Raw genomic sequence first — 23,500 nt, forward strand, 5'->3', positions numbered from 1 at the left:
ATCCTGCTGCTTAAGTGATGTCTTCACTGCAAATATCATCTTCAGAATATCAATAAGGAATTTGAAGCTCGCAGTTTTTTTTTATTGCCCTGAGAGGGACGGCTTTCATTTGAAAAGCAGAGCTTCTGAGCTAAAAACTCCTGAAATGTGTGTGTCTGTGTGAGCCAGAGTTCAGCAACATGAAGACAGAACCAACACTTTGCTGCTGGGACTATAGAGGAATCTGAATAGACATCTGCATTTGGATGCAGCTTTTCTTCTGAGAGACGACATCTTGTGTAAGAATATTAGGTCTTTGTATATGATCACTTTTGCTCATGTTGTGCCATCTAAAAGCCAAACGCCATCAAATTTTGCAAGATCACACAGAGTTAATCCGCTGTCTAAATATGGTTCAAGAGTTCAATCAGTTTATGTTAAAAAGTGTCAAAATTTGGGAGCCAATGTTTGGAAAATGGCTTGTAATATTTGTTTCACTGGGCTCATCCAAATGTTTTATTTTGTTATTCATCCATTAAGTATTAAGTTAAACTTCACTGAAATCTGCTCACATGTTTACTGTTCATGTTTAAATGTACATTATGTGTCTTTTGTAGCTCTTGTTACACCTGAAAATGAGCCAGAATGGCTGAACTGGCACAATAGTCCCTGTAATTTATAACTGCATAAATACTTTAGCTGGTTAGCTTAGCTTTGTGCTAAGCTAAGCTAACCCGCTGCTGCCTGCAGCTTCGTATTTACTGCACATGACTGCAAAGACATTAGAGTGGTGTCAATCATCTCATCCAGCGCTTCACCAGAAAGAGAATAATTACACTCCCCAAAATGTCAAACTACTCCTTTAAGGCACGATAATCTATTCATATTCAAGAGGGTGTTTGGAGACATTAGCTGTAGATAAGGAATCAGTCAAGAAAAAAAAAGATCTCTCTGAATTAGATTAGGAAATATGATGTTCTGCAAGAGAAATTTATGATCTTATCAGCTGTAGATGCTCATTATCGGATATATAATAGTGTGTGCACATGCTGTGTGTGCGTATGCAGGTGTTGAATTCTTTGACATCCGCCTTGGTTTGATTTCAGATGTTTCCTCCATTTCCCACACATTCTGTGCGTGTGTTGGAGTTTGGGATCGGGTTTGTGAGGCTCAGTATCCTTCAGGACCCAGACTGTACCGATCCTGTCACATTACAGGGACAGATGAGCTGCACTGACGGAGCGAGCGGGCTGCATGCACGTGATGGATCATTGCAGCAGGGCGAGGAGATGCAGATTTCCGCCTTGACATTTCTTTTACTGTGCGAGCATTTCTCCGGCAAGCTGAAGTGAGGTCGCGCTCTCAGCTCCAGCACCGGGAGCCCAGAAGCTTCTCTTCGACATTTCTAATAGCTTTCTTTCTTTAAGATCATCTTGGAGATGGATAGTCCTTTCATTTTTAGATTGCCACTTAGTTTGTATTCCACGTCAGAGGTGTGAAGGATGCAGGGCGTCGTCTGTGAATTACACTTGACCTCTAACATGTAAGCAGTGGATAAACATGTAAACATTACAGATGGCTCGGCACCATTATCCAGATGCCATTTACACAACACTGAGTATCTGCTGATACTGATACTAATCCAATTTTTGTTTTTTCCTTCTTCGACTAAACTGTTTGTGAGCTGTAATCAACCAAATTGTGATGCATGTATTTTAAGATACTTAAATCCCGTACGTGAAGGTTCATACCGTGACACAGATGACTCAGAGCTCGTTAAGACATCAGGCAGATGTTCGGGCTCCACACATCAGCTGTGAAACTTTTCACCAAAGCCTTTTCCCAAGGACAGATGTGAGACCACCAGCTCTGAAAAGAAACGTCCGTTTGTAGTGAGATGTTTTCAGATGCAGAGCTGCAGACGTGAGACTCACTTGGGACTGGAACGCCTGAAGACCTGACTGGAGAACTAAAGCCCAAAGCTGAGGAGACTTGACTTGTTAACCCGTAAATATTCAAATATGCACATAGCTTTGCCTGTTGGAGCTCTGCCAAACTGTCATAAATAATTGATAACATCACCAGGATGCCTGCAACATCTCTATAACCTCCAAAATTATTCTCAACTTTTTGTTTTTGTGAAGTATTTAAGATAGGTCTTTTGTTTTTATTTGTCTGTTGCATTAATTATTGGAAATAACCTCTTCTTTATGCCATCTGCCCACGGAGGAGGAGGCGGCTGCCTACTGAGTGAGGAATTTGTGATAAGAATATCTAATAAAATGCTATTGTATAAATGCTCCAACAGCTTAATGGTAAATTAACTGCTGAAAAGACTGAACATAACTGTCACCGGTTGGTAACGACTCCTGCATCTCGTAAACACACCTCATCGTCCTCAGAGGGAAATCTAACCATTAAAACTGAAGGTGAACCTTGTTAGTTAAGTCGAATCAGGCGCAATATGCCTGTGTGGGCACTCTGCTAATTATTATTAATTAACCACGCCTGTGTGCCCAACAGTTGGTCATCCATCAAAATAAATCCCAAGATTTTCTCAACCTATTAACTTTGCTTTGTTGCCTTCTGGAGGGAGTTTCTCGCAGCAATCTAATCACCAGAATGAATGTTGGCGGACGGATATGTTGAAAGTTTACGTTTCTTTGTGTTCAAGCATTACATTTCATTTTTCAATTTGATGTGGTGGCGATGCTGTGTTCGAGGTTAGGGTGGGTTTTATGATGGTAGTCTGAACCACGTCACACTGATATCTCCTGTAGAACACTGATATGATATGTATGAAACATACACATTTAACAACATATCTGTGCTTTGCAGAAACATACAGTGCCAACATTTATTCTGGCAACTGTGCTGACTCACACTTCACTACTTTGTTCCTGCAAAACTTCTTCTCTGTACTTGTTACTTGTACAGTTTTCATGATGCCTCTACAAGTTTAATCAGGTTTGTGGTTTTTGTTGGAGCTTCCAGCACCGATTCTGTCCATGAAAATGCTCCTTCTGCGAGCGTCCTCATAGCTCACCTGGTGGAACGAACCCGTGTACCAAGGCTGTGTCCTTACAGCAGTTCAATTCCATCCTGCAGCCCTTTGCTGCACGCCTTCCCCGCTCTCCTGCCCGTCTCCAGCTGCACCATCAAATGCTAACTGTGCACATATCTGAAGGCCGCTTTTTGTTTGTTTTTCCCATTTTAATGCACAAAATGTCCATGCAGCCGACATGATGTCAGCGTCCAGGAGCTCTCACTCGAGTGGCTGCTGTAGTTACCATGTGACCTGATGCTGGTTGATTTATTATGTTAGTTCATATTGGACTGTAAGTTAGATTTTCTTGGGGAGCATTTGTGCTCCATTTCTAGCATTCAGAAGAGGCAGATAAGAAATGAGTGGAGATAAAGAGGCAACAAAGGTTCCCAGATGGATTTTAACCAGAGACATTTTGCCTATGTGATACATGGCTCAGACCCGGCTCCATATCTCCAGGACTGTGTTTGTATTACATGATCCTCACATCCCGACTTCAGGGTCAATGCAGGATGTGATGTGCCTTTTATAAAGCGGGGCAAAAATGAGGTGTTGGTGGATTAATGTGTAAAACGTGACTGAGTTTGTATCCCATCACAGACCTTTTGTATATTTATTAACCCTCCTCACAATCTTTCCCTAACCTTTGCCATGCTGTAGATGTCCTACACAGATACTGTAGACGACTCATTGAGTGTAATCCAGGATTGTCTCTAATGTGTCATTTTATTTTTTTTTAGTTTTTACTATGTTTTTGTAGTTTCCAATCTAGTGTTTTTGCCAGTATCAGACCAACACTGAGTACTGCATTGGATCATTAAAAGCTCGCTCACACACTCCAACAGCAGAGCAATTTCCTCACTGGGAAACAGACATGCAGCGAAATGGTTTAAGAGTCAAAAGTTCAGCTTGCTCCCTTGGTTGTCACGCAGCGCTGGGCTATGTATGAACATTGTTGTGTCAGAGCTCAGGACGGGCGTGTGCGTGTGCGGTGCAGCGGGTGAAGTCGAGGTTGGGTGGTTCAGGGTTATCTGTGGTATTTATGTCACCGGCAGAAGGGGAGGTGAGATAGACGTTAACTCAGAGGAGCGCAGTCAGGCTTGCGGCCAAACGCTGTCAGCCTAATACCAGCGAGCGGTCCAGGAGGAGCGGTCGCAGCATCTGGATAGTCAAGCTCCATTAGCCTCCCAGCTCTGTTTTACACCGGCTGCATTACGGCCTTGTTGACAAATGGCAGAAGAGGTGGTGTGTGTGATATGAATCACATAACTCAGGGGACGTCCACCATGAATATCATACCCCCTTGCTCCCTGATCTTTCCCCTCCTCCCTCCCGTCCCTCATGTCTGGGCTTGCTGTGAACTGTAGCGGCAGCCTGGCTGGGATTCAGTGGGACAGCATTAGCTCTCAACCTTGGTGAAGGACTAAATGCAGCCTCAGTCTGGTGTCCTTGCTGTCACACTGCTGCTGGGAGAAGATAAGCACTCCAGCCTTTAGGACACGCTGTAAGGCTCCCATCGGCCCCTGCAGCACTGTGAGCTGGGTAATTGCATAAGCACTGCGAATAATTAATTAAGTAATTGCAACGTCTGACACGCAACACGCCACACGTATCTTTGATGATGAAGGCGGTTGCTTTGTGGGATTTTATGATACTCCACTTTTTTTTCCCCCTACAATACTTGCGAAAGCATCTCTGAGGCTGATTTAAGAGCTCTGCAAATATATTTCCTCTCCATATACTGAGGTGTCCCAATGGAAGTTCAGTGTTACAGCTAGAACCTTTAAAATGCCGTGTAAAGATGCAGATCTGAAAAAGAGGAGTCATTTTATCTGGCAGCAGCGGCGGTGTTTACATTTCATGTGACACATTTCAAGTCTTTTCTTCTTTTCTCATGTGACCCATCACAGAAATCCAGCCCATTGGAAAGATAACAAACCACCACTCTCGTATATGTAGCACCTGGACATTTTCACTGCTACAGAGAAAATATTTACCCCTAAGAAACAGCCTCTGAGGTGAATTCTAGAGCCCTGCCGCGGCTCGGTGATGAATTCTCGCTTTAGCCTTTGCAAAGCCTTCCGCTGGCTTTTTGGTGTGTCCTTGTGCTGCCTGTAAATTGTTCATAGTGATATATTATGCAGACAGTGTTGCTGTGTGTGTGTGTGTGTATAAGAATTAGGTTTATTTACTGGGTTGAGTTGCTGAAATAAACCATGCAGTGCTATATTTCTCTCAAACACACCGGAGCATTGAATGATGAAACACACAGGGAGAGGCTGTGGTGGGTATTGATGTGTAATGCCCTTGGACCGAAGCCAAGACGGTGAAATGGAATGAAAGGAAAGCAGTCACTCCCCTGTTAACTCAAGGTTGTACTTTACAGGAGCTATATCTGCCTGTGTTGTCAATGGTACGCTTAGTAAATGTGCTCTTCGTGTCTGCGGCAACTATAAAAAAAACCATCTAAATCACATCTGCTTGTTGACTTTGAAGATTCCCACCAATTTGCCTGTATTTTTCCGCGGCTGATGCGGTATGTCATGGCTTATCCACAACTTCTGAGCTGGCAGGAAGCTGGCGTTTGGCAGTTGCTTGCAAACACAGCCAGAGAATGAGCCCTTAGTGAACGGGACCCCAGCCAGCCCGTGGAAGTGGCAGCGGATCATCCTCGGTTAATAGGCGCTCATAATCCTCTGTGAATGTCTTATGTTGTCCCCCGAGAGGAGCGAGACTAAGGCATGTATTTGCAATCAGCGTGCATTAAGGGCTGACAGTTTAACTGCTGCCATAACTGTAATAAACCAACCCACTGTTTGCATGCTGAATGGAAGCAAAATCAAAACTGTAAAGTGTTTTTTTATCTGTTTTAACAATGCCTCTCTCTTTCTTTTCCCCCCACTGCTGCTTGCCTCTGCTACAGGAAGTCGAGGTTAGTGTTTCTTTTGTAATTCTGCACAATTGTACTGTCCGTCTTTTGTCTTGACGTCTGTTTTAGGTGTCAGCTGCCGGTTAATAAGAGCTAATCTTGGATAAAGGACAAAAAACACATATAATACAACGTCATTGTCTTCAAATTTGCCTTTGATGACAACTGAGAGGTGAAAAACAAAGGACATTAGAGACAATGGCATAAATCACGTCAAATCTACATGTGCAGCCAAATGCAAAAGACTGCTTCCTGGAAAGTAAGTATAAGTATCTCTTTAGATGCCAAAGCGACCAATGCACTGCAGTAAACACAAGTATAAACACAAAAACTCTCCCTTTAACTCCTCACCCTGTGCACAATATTTAAGATGCCTTTGGCTGGACTTGTTCGGCTTGACTCGAGAGCTCAGTCTTCGTGTCCCCCGAGCAGAATAAGACCGAGCTAAACTAAACAGACCTGATCCTCGGGGTCCTCTCTGGGCCTTGTGCCGAATAGTTACCGCTTTATAGTTGATCCTCTCTGTCCTGACACAGAGAGAAATGGGTCAGAATGGATGCAGCATGGGGACGCTGAATTTTTATTATCGCTCCAGCGCAACGCCGCCAGGGACACAATCTAAAAACCAGAGTTAGTTTGCAAATATTCCCTCTGCAACAGCGCAGAAGCTAAGATAGTCCAAGCCTTTTCATGAGATACATTTAAGCTCTCAGAGCCTTGTGCTGTTTTCTTAACATTAGAGGCTACAACAACAACAGCCGCAATAATAAGGAAAAATAATGTAATGATTATGGGATTTATATAGCGCTTGTCAAAATAAGAGCGTCAAAGTGTTTGATAAGACATGAACAAGATTATTTTTTAGTCTGACAGCTCATTCGTGACCTTGGAAGCAGCAGCTGACAAAACAGACTCAGCAGCTGCTGCTTAACTTAGCTTAGCACGAAGACTGGAAGCAGGGGGAAACAACTAGCCAGGCTCTGTACAAAGTTAACAAAATCGACCATACCAGCATCTCTTTCACACTGAGTCTACGGGCCCTCAGAGGCAAAGTCGCATCTAGAACAAAACTGTGAGGGACGAACAGCCAGGAGGACATGAGCATCTCTAGATGCTCATCGGCTCATATGAGGTCTGGAATGTAGCCGTGCATCACACACAGCAGTGCGCTTAAAGGTCAATGTCTGTTAATAAATGAACAGGTAGTAAACAAGCTTAGTATTATCTCACCTCCAAGGTTTGGCCCTAGAATAGCTGCACAGTTTTTTGTAAAGGAAATTGGAAAAGCACAGGTTTTAGTTTGTTGCTCCAGCGATAAGAGGACTCTATATTGATCCCCAGGAAGGGAAATTAGGTGTTACAGCAGCACAAACAGAAAAAATAAAGGACCGAGCAGCATTAAGTCAAAAAGTAACACTAAACCAGAAATGTTAAAAAAAAAAAGTTAAAAATGCTTTAGTTAACCAAAGTTTATCCTAAGATGTGCTATTACCCTGACAGAAATGTGCATCATCTACCGCTTGAAGTCATTTAAAATATTTTTAGAAAGTAGAATTGAATGTCATCAGCAAAGGAGTAATGTTTTTTTTACAGTGATAATGATAAATGGCATGCCTGAGAGGGACATATAACCCCTTATAACATTGATTCATTAGTCTGTGCCTGTGTAAGCACTTGATTGCATTTCTATTTCGAGTTTTTATAATTTATGTTCACGCAAAGACCAAAATAAAGATAAATCAATCAACTGAAGATACACAATATATGGTGGATGGAAAAGGTCACAGAAATGAACTCGATTTGATTAAACCTTGGATTGAAAATAATCCTGAAAGTTTTGTGTGTTATGATTTTTGCTCACTTTTTATCTATTCAGATCTTTTTAATCACCATAAGAGCCGAATATATTTGAATTGCTAAAGTCACACACGTTTAAACTGCCATTCGTAGCTTGCAGCAAAGTTTCAGTATCATTTCGCATCTTTCTTCCTTCATTATTCATGCTCCTCTGAATTTTCATTAAGCACGAGTGCAAGAGCGTACTTCTGCAATTGTGCTACTTAACCTGAATTATTAAACCCATTAATGCAAATATATTTTCTTTCCAGGATGACTACATCAAAAACATGGAGGAGAACGTGAGGTCTGACGAAAGTAAGTCTGAAAAAAATGATTTCATCTGATTAGAAAAGATTTTTCTGTGGACATATGAGGATGGCTGCGTAGTTTCGTTTCAAGTTTATTGTGTTTTCCACTTACAGCCTGAGTGGATGCTGTTGCATTATATGCAGAAGCGGTTTGCAAAGACTTTCAGTGTTTAAGTGGCTTCACTTGAATGACCTTAAAGGAAAACAAACTGCTTTATTTCAGATTCCACCAGCATAATCAATGCTAAGTGCTGTCTGCCTTTCTACATCTGCTCTAGACAATGAAATAGTGCGGCGCACATTATCGAAGTGCTGACTTCTCTTAATTGCGGCGCTTGTCTGAGGTCATCCAGCTCGAGGTGAGCGCTAGTCCGGGGTGTCAGAGCTCGCGGAGGGTGAGAACGCAGTTGTGATTCAGGAAAGGAGAGGCTGAGCCTTCAGTTGGATCCATTAGTTTGAAAAGCCTGCTATAATTGCCTTTGTTGCTGAGGGCTCAACTCAGAACTCCCACCAGGCTCCATTTACCTCCATGGGGTCTGTTTCTTGTTGAAAAAAAAAAATCTCACTTTTAGAAAATCAGCTGTGGAGGAGGAACGTAGACTATGTGAAACTGGTGAGCAGTTCTGTGTTGTTTCCGTCAAATGGTCTTTTTGTATTCTACAGAAATGAAAACAGTGATATTATGAAGCACACAGAGGGAGCACGACTGCAAGTATTTCATATTCTTCCAAATTTTGTCCTTTTTAATGGTCAGGTTATCCAAATCATGAATCAAGCATTACAAACACTCAACAGCAAGTGTGTCCTTCAGTGTGCTGGCTACTCTGTTTTTTTATTTTACTCCATAGAAATGTAAACTTCCCAATGAAAACTGCTGATGGTGTGAAAACTGACTGCTGTGTCGCTGTAGAAAGCTTGTGCAAATCAACTAAATGCCACTAGGGGTCACTGCACAGAGTTTTTAGCCACACGTGAAGGTTTAATGTGAGATATTTTTATATGAACGAGTCATGACTCCCTCTGCGTGAAAGGAGGTCACTTCTGGTGATGAACCCACAGATAATTATGGCATGACTTTGCAGCTTCGCTCAGCTTTACGGAGCATTTTAGCACCTTTTAGCGAATCGTTTTGCTGCAGCTTTACTGTTTTGATTCACTCTGATCAGCTTTGTTCTTAAAAGGTGATTAATATGATAATGGTGTTATGTTTTATTAAGGCCTATTTCTGCTGCCCCCATGTGGCCAAAAAAATCAATCAATTCAAACAACATTTTTGTTGTAGCCTAATAAACTGATGCTGCAAGAGTAAATTATGAGGAGACAAAATTAGTTCAGCTTTTGTTGTATTATTTTGGAATATAATCTTTTTTCCCCCTCATTATTTCAAAGTAGATTAATTGATCGGAGTAAATAAGAAAAACAGCAAATTGAAAAACTAAAACCACTTTAAAATTTAAATATTTGGTGAAACAAATTAGAAAACAGATCGTGCAGCGCTGGTCTGTCATGAACTGAAGCGCTGGTTTAACTGGAGTGCAGAAGAAGCGATAGCCAAATGCTGAACCCTCTGCGGTGGATGTAATGAAGTATGAATCATTTCATGGGTCAGGCTCTGAAATGTTCTATTCATACATGTTGTAGCTGGTTGAGCAGGCGCTCTGGGTTAGCAGTGTTCCTGCTGCGAGGTGAGTGTGGGAGGTCGAGTGTAGCGTCACACCCACACTGCTTCACTTAAAAGGCATTGAAGACTTGCATCAAAGACGAAAGATGTGAGAAGAAGCAGCTCCAGACGTTATCCCAGTCATCTGTTCTTACAACAGGGGGAATAACTAATGTAGTCTCAAGAAAACGCCTTGCTTGCTGTAGTGTGGGCGATATTCATTTGAATACCATTGATTTCATTCCTGTCCCAGCTCCCACTGGGACTAATTCTGCAGACCTAATTGATCAGGGTCCTCTTCGCTGCAAATTCAACAAGACAGCAGGAACGCCGACATGGTGTACCTGCAAGCTCAGGATAGAACAAAAGACCTAAAAGGAGACTTGAGACACCTCCAGTGCTTTTTTAAGCGAGCTGATAGAGACATCAGCTCAGCTCTGCAGAGCCTGCTCTGTGTTTGAAGGCCATTTCAAAACAATAAGGTGCCTGCTGCTCTGACTCAACAGAGAGACTGCCATATTTGACCTTGACATCCTTTATTTTAGCTGATAAGTGAGACTTCTTTTGTGCCAGGAGAAAAATTTTACTAATTGGATTTCAAAAAGCAGCTGTGATTATGCTTCCGCTCGTACAACTTCAGGAAATGATTCAGACATGATTCTTTCTTCCGTGTTCGGATCCACGTTAGCTTCCAGACAGTGGCTGCTGGTCTTCCTCGGGTCCACAGCAAAACTACAATTTAAAGAAAAGAAAGCCAAATATAGAGATCAGAAAATAAGTGAAATGACGCCGCACGTGAAATAACAAACAAGTAACCAAAAAAAAAGCACCAAAAACGGCAGCAATAACAAAATAACACCTATTGGAGTCGAGGTGAATTAAAGGTGAATTTGTGTGTTATATCCTCTAATTATAACCCAAAATTTTAGAGTTCCATTGGAGTTGAATAAAAGCTGCAGGCTGCTTTAACACAGCGGCTGCCGATTAAATCTAAGGGTATAAAAGAGTCTTGTAGGATGACAGTAATTGCAAATCCAGTTGAAATTAATTTACTTAAAGCTGTCAGATGTGCCCATCTCTCTCATGCTTTTAATATTTATCAGAGCCAAATCTTTTCAGTTTCAGACGGGGGCCACTATTTCTTAAAAGCCCAATAAAGGGATTTTTTTTTTGTCCAGAACCTCTAAAGTACTTTATTAAATACATGCTCTGACAATTTGAATGTAAAACAAATGGTTGATGAGGCCCTTTGATGGAGGATCCCGTCGAAACACAGGACTTTAGCTCAGTACAGATTTCAGATGTGAGCACAGACAACAGGGAGCAAGCTGATCGTGTTCTGTTGTGTTTTTGATCGCAGCGTAATAATAATAATAATCTCACAGAGATTGGTCACAGGCTCAGTGAAGTCCCATCGCCTTTGTTGACATGATTGCAGGAGGATTTGGAACCAATAATGGCCCCTCGTATGTACCGGCCCTGCTCTAAATTCTCATTGCAGCAAGATGTAATCAACAACCAGGAGAGCAGGCGAGGTGGCGAACGCACTTGATCTTTAATGCAAATTAAATCTTGTGTTTGGATTTCATTTTTAGCATGTAGGAGTATGAATGCGTATGAATACTGTGAGAGGGATGTGTTTGGTTTTAAGCTGTTCCTTGGAGGCAGACTCGAAGGTGCTCATAAATACCGAACACGGGAGCAAGGAGAGAGCTGCACATCTGAGGCTATACTGAAAACGGTGTTTCTATGGGAACGTACAGTAAAGCGATGCTGTGTGTTAGCATGATTTAAAAAGTCTGATTCAGTGAAAGGTTAGGCCATGAACCAATTAGCATGTTTATTTACGGTGAATAGTTATTTTTGACGCACATTTAAGAACACCAACATGTGGCTGCTTGTGAGGTTCTCTGCAGTTTGACTGAAAACTCCTGAATTATGAGGCGTGGGAGCACATTTCTGTTGTTTCCTGGATCCTTAATTTAAGATGACTGTATCAGTATAAGAACCATCATCTTTGTAGGGCATTAAATCACCTTTCACTTCATTGCTTTGGTTTTTCAGCCTGCAGCTTTACTGTTTTGGTTCACTCTCACCTGCTTTACACCAACTGCTCATCACCAAACAGCAAAGTTACCAACTATCTGATGAACGTAGTGGAGCATTTACTACATCCCTCAGGAAATGCTGGAGACCAAAAACAGAGCTAAAAAGAGTCATGGACTTTCATTCAGTTCAGATGTCCAGAACTCCAAATGAATGCTAATTGCTAATGTTGCTTCGCATCTGCCAGATGTGTAAATAAACATCTATTTGCTAAGTTTGCCATATCGACTTTAAGTAAGGAAGGTAAGGTAAGGATTTTCTGCTGCCCCTAAGTGGCCAAAAAATCAATTATAGTAAGCACAAAAAGTCTTTTTGTCTTTTTCTATTCATGTTTTTCTGACATGAACCGCAAAAACTCTTGAATTTATCATGCAATTAAAACCAGATGTAGCTGACATGTGCACCTGCAGTGTCAACAATCATGCAAAACTTGATGACATTTAATCCACAGGTGGAGCTGCAGAAAATTCATTAGCTGTATTTAAGTGGTTGTGAGTCTGAGACATTCTTGGAAAAGTCACAGTCACCATCAGCTATCCATGCAGTGTGTGTCTTTGCCTCACTATGGGTGTATTTTGTCCAGATTCAGATCCATATTTTCATTATTTATCGAACACATAAACAGGATTGTACAGCCTTGGTACCTGTGCGTGCTCTGTGAGTGCTTTCTTGTTTTATTTGTTTCTTCCTCATACATTCAGACTGTGCGGTGCACGGCTCACTGCACAGTGCGAGTGGACAGCACGTATAGGGACTGCTCAGTGGTCTAAAAATAATAAAATAGCACAGAAGAAAGTGGGAATAGTTTGAGGTATATTACACCACTAAAAAGAAAAACCCATACAGTTTGGTTCCCTGCCCTCATAAAGGTTTATGGTCCATGACTGGAACCTTTTCGTTAACGAAATGAAATGTTAAACTTCATACTCTAATGGCGACCACCAATAAAATATACCATGACAGACTCTGGAAGAAAAACCAGAAGAAAGCCTGAGGAAAACCTGAGTGATGAGGCTCTCAGAAGAGAATTGATGTGATCCACTGAGGCATGCTGAACATACGAGAGGTCTTCACTTTCTTTATTGTAAAGAAATAGTCCAAATGGTACACGTGGTGACAGTTAACGGTGGTTTTGGGGAGGTTTTATGTCTTAGATCAAAAGAGAAATAGCAGACAAATGTACCATCGGCGGTGCAGTCTGCATATTGTTCAGACGCTGGGGTTAAATCATGACAGAGCGGAATACCTGTTTGAGCAGATGAAGTGAATAAAAGTCAAGTGGTCACAAAATCTTTTATATGGAACGACTTTCACTTCCTGCTATCTGTCTCTGCTCAGCGTAAATGCTATGTTTTATATATTTATGATTTCTCTTCCTCCCTGAAAAGTGGGATTTAGATAAACAGAAATGACACTCAATTGTGGTAATACCAGTCCACTTTCACTGGTGCTAATTCCTTTTATTTATGACTATTTAGGAGTTGCTGCCCTTGATGTGGGTCAAGCATTTCTAGAGCTGCTTGCTTATTTTTACACTAAAGACCTGCTCTACTTTGGAGTTAGCTTCTGTTTTATGAACCTCTGTTGCTGAAGGTATTTTTACATACGGCACAGGGTTTCTTTAATCTATAGGTCTGTCTTGTTAGTAAATTGGGCACAAATAAACCCAGTTTCATGTTTCAGCCACTTGAACAAACACAACCTTAAGGCAATAAGAAAGAACTCTATAGATATATCTGTGCCAATGCTGACATAGTGACGGACAATCATGTAACAAACCTGCCAAAGTTGGATTCGTTTAAGTGCAGAACTTCAACAGAAAATTGTGCAAATGTTGAAACATCTTACAACCTTTAAGAGCGAGTACTCTCAGCCTAATAATCCCACCAAGTAGGGTTTTTCCACACCCTGTGCAGTGATGTATCTTGGCACCATAGTACCATAGTGCATGACCAAACCCGGCCGAGACTCATATCTTTTAAACAATGGAGGCCAGTGCAGTTATTTTTCCTCCCTGTAAAATGTTGATGGTGGATCTACACCAAAAACTACAACCCTGACTCAGAAAGGTACAGTACAACACAACAGTACAAAGACAATATATTTAATGTCTCACCTCTTTAACTTGATTGATTTTTGTAAATATCTGCTTATTCTGAATTTGATGCAGCAACACATTTGATTTGGAAAGTTGTGGAATGCTCCAAAAAACACCTGTTTGGAACATTCCACAGGTAAACAGGTTGATTGGTAACAGGTGATAGTATCATGATTGGGTATGAAAGGGGCATCCTGGGAAAGCTCAGTCGTTCATGAGCGAGGATGGAGCGAGGTTCACCACTTTGTGAACACGTGATTGTGCAAAGAATAAAAGTAAATGGGCTCAGAACACTTTGTAAGCCAAATGATTGCGTTCTGTTTTTATTTAGCGTTCCAGCTGTTTTGGAATCAGGGTTGTCGCGTTTTTTGAACTTCTTAACCAAACTGAACTGAGCTCTGTAAACAAGGTTTAGAGATTCTGAGCCCCACTTGTGACCTCAGGACTCTGAACCCTCAGCAGAAAAAGCAGAATGTTTTTTTACCTGCTGCTGGTTGAATCTTCAAAAGATATTTTCTTGATGCCACAGATATCTTCAGTCTGCCCTGAATGATAAAATGTTTCCTCGGGGCACAAACCAACATTTAAATCCTGTATTTCCACCAGACTCCAGCAGCCGCCTCGCTCTGCTCGTCTTTGGTGCAGTGTTAGTAGTTAAAGAGCTCATATGAAATGGGAGGCAATTAAACTTTTGGTCAGACTTCTCTGTGGCTTTGAGCTATTTATTAAAAAAGCATAACGGAGCAACATCGGGTGAGAGAGGACAAATGTGTCTTCATTTTGATATATAAATTGTGCAAAGAGTAGAAATTGTGGTAGTAAAGAGACTGTGAAGAACTCATTCCACCAAACACAAACCAGTGCCAAAGCTTATGTTACGCCTAGCTATAATAAACAGAGAAGAAGAAGAAGAATGTTGACAAGCGTAAACAACACGAGTCGTCTTCGCCACCTGAGAGAAAATGGAGAGGTCTGCAGGAATATGTTTAATTTGGGCAAAATGTAATTGTTCTTTCATATTCTGTTGGATATGTTATGGGAATATCCAGGAAGACGAGAGGTTTGCATAGAAAGCTGTGCAAGTGCATCATAGTTAAACATATAGCTGAGGTCAGAAACGGAGGCGTGGTATCTCAGAACCTTGTTTAAATGGTGCTTGGAGATCCACTCTAACAGACAATGAAAATGCATGTGAGTGCGGCACGACTTCAGCTCTTTATGAACTCCAGTCACCAGCTTAGTCTCATACCTCTTCTCAAAGAACAAAAACAAGACAGACACGCAGCCTCCTACCAGTTTTTTTTTTTTTTTTGGATCCCTCAGAGTTGTCATGTCATCCATGAAAGTCCACTGTTCCCTCTTACCTCCCTGCTGCAGCACCAGAGTATCACCTAGTCCCTGGATTTGCAGGGATCTGGCTGGCAGCTACCTCGTCTGTTGACCGTGTTGACTACAAAGCAGCTGCTCAACGCTGACTCAGGATTTCACAGCTTAAATTTCTCTCCGCGACCGCTGCTTGCCACTCACTCTTAAATTTATCTGAGCCTGAGAGTTTTCCGAGGCCTCTCCGGCAAGGCGGTAAATGGACTGGGACAATGTGACATCCAGTTTCGGATGGCATTGACCACAGGCTGCGCAAGGTGGAGGACACGGTGCTATTTCCATCTCAGTCTATCACTGGAAGAGAGGCTGGCACTGAGCAGTTCAACTCTCCAAAGATAGAGAGAGGTGATGGGGAGGGAAGGAGGTGGGGGAGGGAAGAAAGAAAGGGAACGTGGGAGACAAAGATGGAGTGTGCGTGTGTGTTTGTGTGAGGGAGAAAAGGCAAGACGGGAAGAGACAGTGATAAGTTGACACGGGGGAAGTGAGATGTGACAAGCAGAGAGAAAGAGATGCTCAATCAGTGCTGTCAGGTTTTCTCGCAATCAGAGACAGCCGTTAGAGACTGCAGGCAGTACTATTGACGATGGGCCGCCTCACTAATGACAGCTAGGCGTCCATGTTTTCAGCACTGCTGACTACAAAATCAATGGGCTTATTTGTGCACGCTGCGAGAATATTTTTCATTACACATTTCATGATTTTTATTGCATACGCTTCTGTAAAAGATAGTTTTGCGGGGATGATTTTAAATGATGTAAATATGCAGAACTTGATTATGCAAACCATAAAGTAGCTGCTTTCCTCTGCTTTTTTTTTCTCTTGGTTGGGTGGTACTTGCTGTCAATCTGTTGAACACATGCTCCTTGTCAAAAGATGAATAAAAAAAAAAAAAAACAGCCGGAAGCTCTGTATCTTTCTCCTGGAGGTGACAAAAATAGAGAATTAAAGCAAAGCACCTCAGCCGTGATTGACACCTCTGGATTCTCAGTGTTGTTGTTCTGTGTTTGCAGCCGTGGACACCACCAAGGACCCGTGCCAGAATGTGAAGTGCAGCCGCCATAAGGTGTGCGTCGCTCAGGGCTACCAAAGGGCCATGTGTGTCAATCGCAAGAAAGTGGAGCACAGGTAGGTGGCAGTTTGAGTGCTGGAGTCAGAGGGAGGCTTGTTTTGTGTCTGCAGGACGTGCTGCCACTATTTAAGGAGATTTCTGCATGGCCAGGACAGACATTTCTGTGGCATTGGTGTCAACAGCTGTTAGCTGTGTGTCAGTTAAAAGCCTTTCAGTGTCTGGTTGGAGGGCTATTGATTAAACTCAGTAACAGGGCCAGAGAGTGTCATGAGTCGGGAGTGATGTAATTTCAGCTGGAACATTCATGCTGAGCAATGACTAATTAACTGTGTGGATGGAAAGCGGTAAACCTGAACAGTGACTGAAGCAAATAATGGCCAAAAAAGATCATCCTATAAGCAACTGAATACCTAATTTTGAAATTTAATTACTACTGAATACTTGAATTTGAATATAGGTTTTGAATATATTAACTTTCTCTCAATTTGTGAACAGTAAACAATATGTGTACCAGAAATAAGTCTTTGAACTCAGATGCTGTGCTTTTCAAAGTAAAATATTCCAGTGCTGTAAATTCAGTGGTATTTAAATTGCAACATTAATTATTCAGCAGTGATTAAACTTCAAAATTAGGTATTTAGTTTCCTACTGTGAGAGATTAAAATCTTTCCGGCCATTATTTAGGTCCATAGACCGTCCTTAATGAAATCATAACAGGTATGCTCCCATCAGAGATGCTACTTTAATGAGTAGGACTTCACGTCAAGGGTACATACCTCATGATTAATTAATGCTTAGCTAATACATAACTCATCATGATCTAATATAATGCATGATGTATCATGATCTCCCGTGGCTCCGTTTTAATTAAAGATGAAGCCACTATTACTTAGTTTAATTACTTAAAACTACATGGATCATCAGTTTGTGAACTCATACATTTATTTAGAATTAAAAGGTCATCAAATCAAATGTAAATCGATGAAAGACTTATGTTTTTCAGCACAAGATACAGTGTGAAACTGGCTGAAGAGACTTTGATTAGCTCCTTCAGCTCGCTGTGTATCGCTGTGCGCCACAGACGTTGATCTTTGTTTATGCGTTCACATATAGTGTATTTACAATCTGTCCAAACCTGAAAGCAGCGTTTGATCAAATCGAGGCTTACGTTGTGTTCACGTCACATCACATGGACTGTAAATATGAGCGGCTGAAAGGAAAAAACCATTCATGTCAGCCTTCTTGTTGAAATATGTGCATTTTCAATCAGCTACAATATCTCCTGCTTGACAGACCAAACTATCAACAAACTGCTGCCAAATTGTCTACAAATCACATAGCTTAAGTAAACAAAATCCACTAGTAACACAAATAAAACTGATGCGGCTAATAAAAAAGGAGCAGAGTCACCTACACAATTTATTTGCATCTTGTTTAGCGTGTTAACAAACAGCTACAGCTACATAGCATCTATCTAAAGGTGACAAGATCAATATTTTTATATTAACAATGCAGCAAAAGATGTCTGATAAATCCAGTGTACGCTTCCTGCTCAGCACCGAACAACAGACAGACACAGTTAGCAACTAACTGGTGGTTAAAGCTTGTTTTAGCTGTTCTCAAGTGGCCAAAAAAACGAGATATTGCATGTTTAGCTAACTGCATTTCCACTAATTTGGTGTGACTGCAGAGCTAGCAGTGGGGGAACCATCTTGAAATAATGTGCTAACAGCATGATGTTCTTCCCTTTCTGCTAACATGAAGTGAATGCAGTGTAAACAAGTTGTATTTTGAATTATATTCCCCACCCTTTGCCACAAAACTGTACCACCGCTGAATTCTGCCTCATGACGCATCCATGCATGACTCAACAAATGAACAAACTGTTGGTCTAAAGTCAAGGTTGAAGGCTGCAGATGAGGCAACTAAATCACAATGGCTGAGATAGACTGAAAGTAAGTACACAGCGAGTACACGCTGTGTACTTGACTCCCCGTGTTGATAAGAGATGCTTTAGGAAACACAGTGTAGACAAATCACTGGAAGATGGAGCAGAAGAGGAAGATGAGGAGGTTGAAAGCATGACAGCTAAAGCATATCGAAAGTACTTTCACATTTTGAGCATTTAATACATGTAATACTGGGGTTTATAGTATGTCAAAAACTCTTCCCTTCACAAAGACTCTTTAGTTATCTGTGATAGACCTCTCTGAGAAGTATTTATCTATTCCCTCACCCATTCATCCCACTTTGACTGAAAAACAAACGAGCGGGGTCGCACTCTGAAAAGAATTAATGGAGTGAATTATTACTACCTGCAAAGTCTATCTGCTGCGACAGGCATTTATCTTTTTCAATAAAGTGCTTCATTTACAGAGTCACTCCAGAGATGAGAGAGACTGTGTCGAATAATGGGTAATAAGCACGAAAGCAAGCGCACTAAACCATCCTAGCGTCATTAAGTAGCAGCTCCAGAAGTCGTGCGGCACACTGTGCTCGCTGAACATGAAGTCAATCACCGTGTGAGAGGAAAGCCAGCAGTTTTATGAATCAGTGCATCCAAATATTAAGAGGCAACGCAGACAATTTTGGTTTTATGTACCCGGGATTGAGCGTACGTGCCTGTGGGGCTTCTGTTGCCATCAGTGAATGTGAATGTGTCTTCCCCAAACAGTGTCTCGTTACATTACGTTTCAGTCTCCTCATTCGAGTGAACAATTATTTTAAGAGGAAGAATGAGTCAGTAAAAGATATTGGGAGATTACATTGTGCCATCATCGTATTTTAAAAGAGGTAGTGAAGCTGTGAGGAGTACAGGAAACCCCCCGCTGAGTGTAGACACTGGTGGTGGTGGTGGTGGTGATGGATGATGAGAATGACTGAGATGTGGATGGATGTGAAGAGGACGTGGCTTCTGGCTCAGACCGGAATGCTGGATCTGATGAAACTGGAGGTGAATGGTCGTGGGGATTTGCACTGAAATGACAGCCGACAGCAACAGAGAGGAGAACAGACTTAACTGACTGAACAAACTGGTTCGACTGAGCAAACTGGTCAGGAGAGCTGGCTCTGTCCTGGACTGCCCTCCGGACACCGTGGAGGAGGTGAGTGAGAGGAGGATGTTAGCCAAGCTGACATCGATCTTGGACACCCCGTCCCACCCCCTGCATGAGACAGCGGGGGGCTTCAGCAGCTCCTTCAGTAGCAGACTGCTGCGTCCAGCGTGTAAGAAAGAACGCTACCACAGGTCACAGCTGCCAGACTGTTTAAGTCCAGCATCAGTTAACGTGTTGATGCTGTTTTTTCCCCAATTCTACATCATACCTACCTGCACTACTGTTTTCTATGCTAATACATGCTCATGTTATCCATTACATCTGAGATGATCATGGCAAAATCTGATTGGTTTAACTGAAAGAGTAAACGCCCCCTCATCAGGAAGGACGGGGGAGGAGAGGGAGGGAGAGAGAGAGGGGAATGAGAATGAATAACTAACTTAAGGATAGTCCTCCTGATTCAACTAAAGCTAAGATTTATTTATTCTGCAAACTCTACAATAAGTGCATTAAAACTTGACAGGAACAAGAGCCAGACTGCAAAGATTTAAGTGCAACGCTCAAACAACAAGCAACTAAAAGCTCGTTTAGTGCTTCAGTGCAAGTGCTTGGTTTTTGTTTGCTTTTAGAGCAATAAGTCATAAATAACTGTGGTGTCAAGATGTCGTCTGAGAAGGTGATTTTCAGCCTGCAGCCGAGGACGGGCAGTGACTCTGCTGTCCTGGCAGTTCATTCGACCACTGTGGAGGACAGGCAGGCATTATCTGTTACCCAGACCTCTCTGTCAAGTGTTTTCTGGAAATACTCGACAGAATAACTCAGGAAGCTGTTGACGGTAGAGTTTTTAGCCACATTAGCGGTGAAGCTAGGGAATGGCGATGTCAGTCAGTCTCTCAGACTGTATATAACACGGATGTAGTCTCCATGATGTCACCCATAGGTTTCTGAAGAGCCATTGTAAAGCTCGGTGACAGTGGCTCCAGCGAGCGCCATCTTGGCAGCGCCTGACTCCGTCAAACTCCCGGCATGTTAGCCTGCTGGCGTTAGCATTTAGCTCAAAGCACCACTGTTCTTGACTACAGCCTCACTGAGTCACTGTTGAATGTCATTTTTCAATGCTGTGAGCACCACTACAGGTAAAACTAAATGAGATCATTTTTCTGGTATTCTGTTGGACTGCCATTTTAATGTTTCTCTTTTTCTTTGCTCTCGTGTTCAGAGTCAAACAGCCAGGCCAGCTGGAGGCTCATGAAAGCAGCTGTAAGCCTTGTCCTGTTACTGCCTCCTCACCTGTATGCGGCTCTGACGGACACAACTACGCCTCTGAGGTAAAAGAGAATATTCTGCACCAGCGTCTCTTTTTGAAAGCACTCACTTAGATAATTTTTCTCTTGCTTTATTTCTGGACTGTGCCGCCATAAAAACCCTGAAAAGAAATGGAAAGTGCCCGTGTCATCGTTTTAAATAATGAGAGGAGTCCAGTCAAGTGCTGTTTCCTGCTGCGCTGACATATACGTGGGTGCAGCGGGGCAGCACAGTTCATCACAGCTCGCGGGAGGACAAGTGCTCCGGCTCAACGTGGCCGCATGATTAATGACTGACGTGGCTTTGAGTGGCATCACTGTACACCGGCCGCTGCCAGGACTCTTTATTGATTTATGTATAGTTTTTAATTTTGACCTTGCATGAGAAGGCAGCGGAAAATGACAGCTCATTCTTTGCTGCCTTTTTCTAAGTGCAGTGTCTCATCTGAATGAGCAATCTCTTTTTCCTGCGGTCACCCCCATAAATATTTTAACTGCATTTCTCTCTTCTTACAGTGTAAGCTGGAGCAGCAGGCCTGCCTCACAGGCAAAGACCTGAGCATCATGTGCACTGGATTTTGCCCCTGTTCCACGGCCTCCATCGCCGACACAAACACTGACACAAAACGTGGCAAGTTCCCTTCCCTCCACCATCTTTTATCTTAATTTTGTGATTCCCACCTGCTTGTGTCCCTTTCATGGATCAAGGTTTCAAAAAAAAGAGAAAGTTATCACGCACTGGTGGCCACACAAAGCACGATGTAAGCAGGATAGGACGCACAGACCCAATCAACCCGATGCTCAACATTTGGGATCAATACTCACCAATTTCAGAGATTACTGTTATCCAAATATCCCCCATGTGGTCAAACTGCTCTTTCAATCATGTGGTAATTAATTATTTAGAGTGTACACTATCTATCATTGCAGCCAAACAGTATTGATTGTCCAGGCTCTTGGGCATGTGAAAATGCCAATTGATCAAAAGGATGAAATGTTACTCCTGCTTTTTATCTGTAGCCTGGAATAAGTGCTTTGCCTGAAACTGAAAGTGGATTTCTATTGGAAAACAGCAACTTGCTGCAGTGGAGTTAATTGCGAAATAATGTTTCTCTTTGATTAGCAGATCATGCTGTTAGAAATGACAGCATGAAAACCCCGCAGCACACCTTGACAGCTTTGCTGTTGTACTACAGCATTCTGTTCACTGCACATCAGCAAGAGCAATGCCAAGCAGTCCATGAATGTCTTTTGGGAAGAGGAGTCAGATTGCTGTTAAGTGTCTGCCAGGGTCGTGAATCCTTGGTTTCCCTTCTCTGCTCCCTCAGAGAGCTGCACTGGCCAGGACCTGGCAGACCTCGGAGACCGCCTGAGAGACTGGTTCCAACTCCTGCATGGAAACGCAAAGCAGAATAACTCTGGCAAGCTCGGAGCTGGCACCGCTTCAGGTTAGAAACTCATAAAGCGGCTTTATTGTCTGCTGCCTCCAAACTTACAGCTCAATTGTCAATGCGAAGAAATGTAGTATAAACAGAAAGAAACTACTGTGCTGTGAAAATTACTTCTGACAGTGCTGGACAAGAGCCTGGTGGCCAGCTGCAAGGACTCCATCGGCTGGATGTTCTCAAAGCTGGACACCAACAGCGACCTGTATCTGGACCAGGCTGAGCTGGCTGCCATCAACCTGGACAAGTACGAGGTCTGCATCCGACCCTTCTTCAACTCCTGCGACAGCTACAAGGATGGGAAGGTCTCCACGGCGGAGTGGTGCCTCTGCTTCTGGAGAGAAAGTGAGTGAAGGAATCTCCACTGAATGAGCACAGAGAGCTGTGTCTATTTTCAGTCACATCTCCAAATGGGTGAAATAATAGCAAGGTTACATCACAGGGAAATAGAGGGTATGCACTGACGTCACTTGATTCCACCCTTTTCACCATCGCTGAGTGGCAAAACAGGCCTGCCATGGCCGCTGTGAAAGGGGATAAACAACGTGTATATTTGAAAACTAACCACCAAACTGTCACCATGACATACTGCGTTTACATGTTTGTACCTAAACACCAGCGAAGTACCCTTTGAGGAATTTTTTTCTCTTGCTGGGAGTTGGATCAGAGGATTGAAACCACTCTTATACTCTTGCGCATTCAGGATGTAGCTCGAATCAGGATGCAAGTAGCTTAGCTTAGCATAAAGACTGGGAGCAGGGGGGGAAACATGGAGTTTGGAAACTAAGAAAGAGTTACAGCACCTAAACACAAGCTGTCATTTTTACATTTCTGATAACATTGATTAGTGACTTTAAGAGGTGCCAGTACTTTTTTGGACAGACCTTTGGACTTGGTCTTTATTCTGAGCTAGTCGCCTCCCGGCTGTAGCTCCATATTTATCACACAGATATGAAAGTGGTATCAATCTTTTCATCAAACTCCCTCCAAGAAACTGAATAAATGTACTTCCCGAAATGTCAGAGTATTCTTTTAACCAAGTCTGAAAGCCTACAGGCAGTTATTTCAAAGTGGGATTTGTCAGCCCTAATCAACATCTTCAAAGCAAATTCTGGTTGTCTGTGGCTTCTCTTCTCTTTAACCTTCGGCAATTTGTTCAAACTTTTGCTTGAAATCTCCATCCATCCATCCGTTTTCAACGGCCTGTCCAGGTCTGACAATATTCCCAGACATGATCAGCAGTTCTCCACCCCTGCTGAGAACAATGTGGGCAAGACT

At 42.4% G+C, this 23,500-nt stretch overlaps 2 protein-coding genes across 3 annotated transcripts in view; one reads left to right on the forward strand and one right to left on the reverse strand.

Moving 5' to 3' along the window:
• Positions 1-23,500, reverse strand: part of lrrc20 (leucine rich repeat containing 20) — a 178,666-nt gene that overhangs the window by 131,577 nt on the left and 23,589 nt on the right. The window lies entirely within an intron of this gene.
• The window catches only part of LOC143339055 (testican-2), a 42,489-nt gene that overhangs the window by 13,767 nt on the left and 5,222 nt on the right, over positions 1-23,500 (forward strand). Inside the window, exons 2-7 of one of the 2 annotated variants that reach the window (XM_076760052.1) lie at positions 8,063-8,108; positions 16,359-16,473; positions 20,693-20,801; positions 21,294-21,412; positions 22,110-22,225; positions 22,349-22,567. In XM_076760052.1, the coding sequence (XP_076616167.1) occupies positions 8,063-8,108; positions 16,359-16,473; positions 20,693-20,801; positions 21,294-21,412; positions 22,110-22,225; positions 22,349-22,567 (724 nt within the window). Of the gene's footprint in view, positions 1-8,062; positions 8,109-16,358; positions 16,474-20,692; positions 20,802-21,293; positions 21,413-22,105; positions 22,226-22,348; positions 22,568-23,500 lie in introns of both variants that reach the window. The other variant, XM_076760053.1, reaches the window with a different exon arrangement.

Source organism: Chaetodon auriga, chromosome 20 (genome assembly GCF_051107435.1).
Source record: "Chaetodon auriga isolate fChaAug3 chromosome 20, fChaAug3.hap1, whole genome shotgun sequence".
In the NCBI taxonomy this organism is placed as follows: domain Eukaryota; kingdom Metazoa; phylum Chordata; class Actinopteri; order Chaetodontiformes; family Chaetodontidae; genus Chaetodon; species Chaetodon auriga.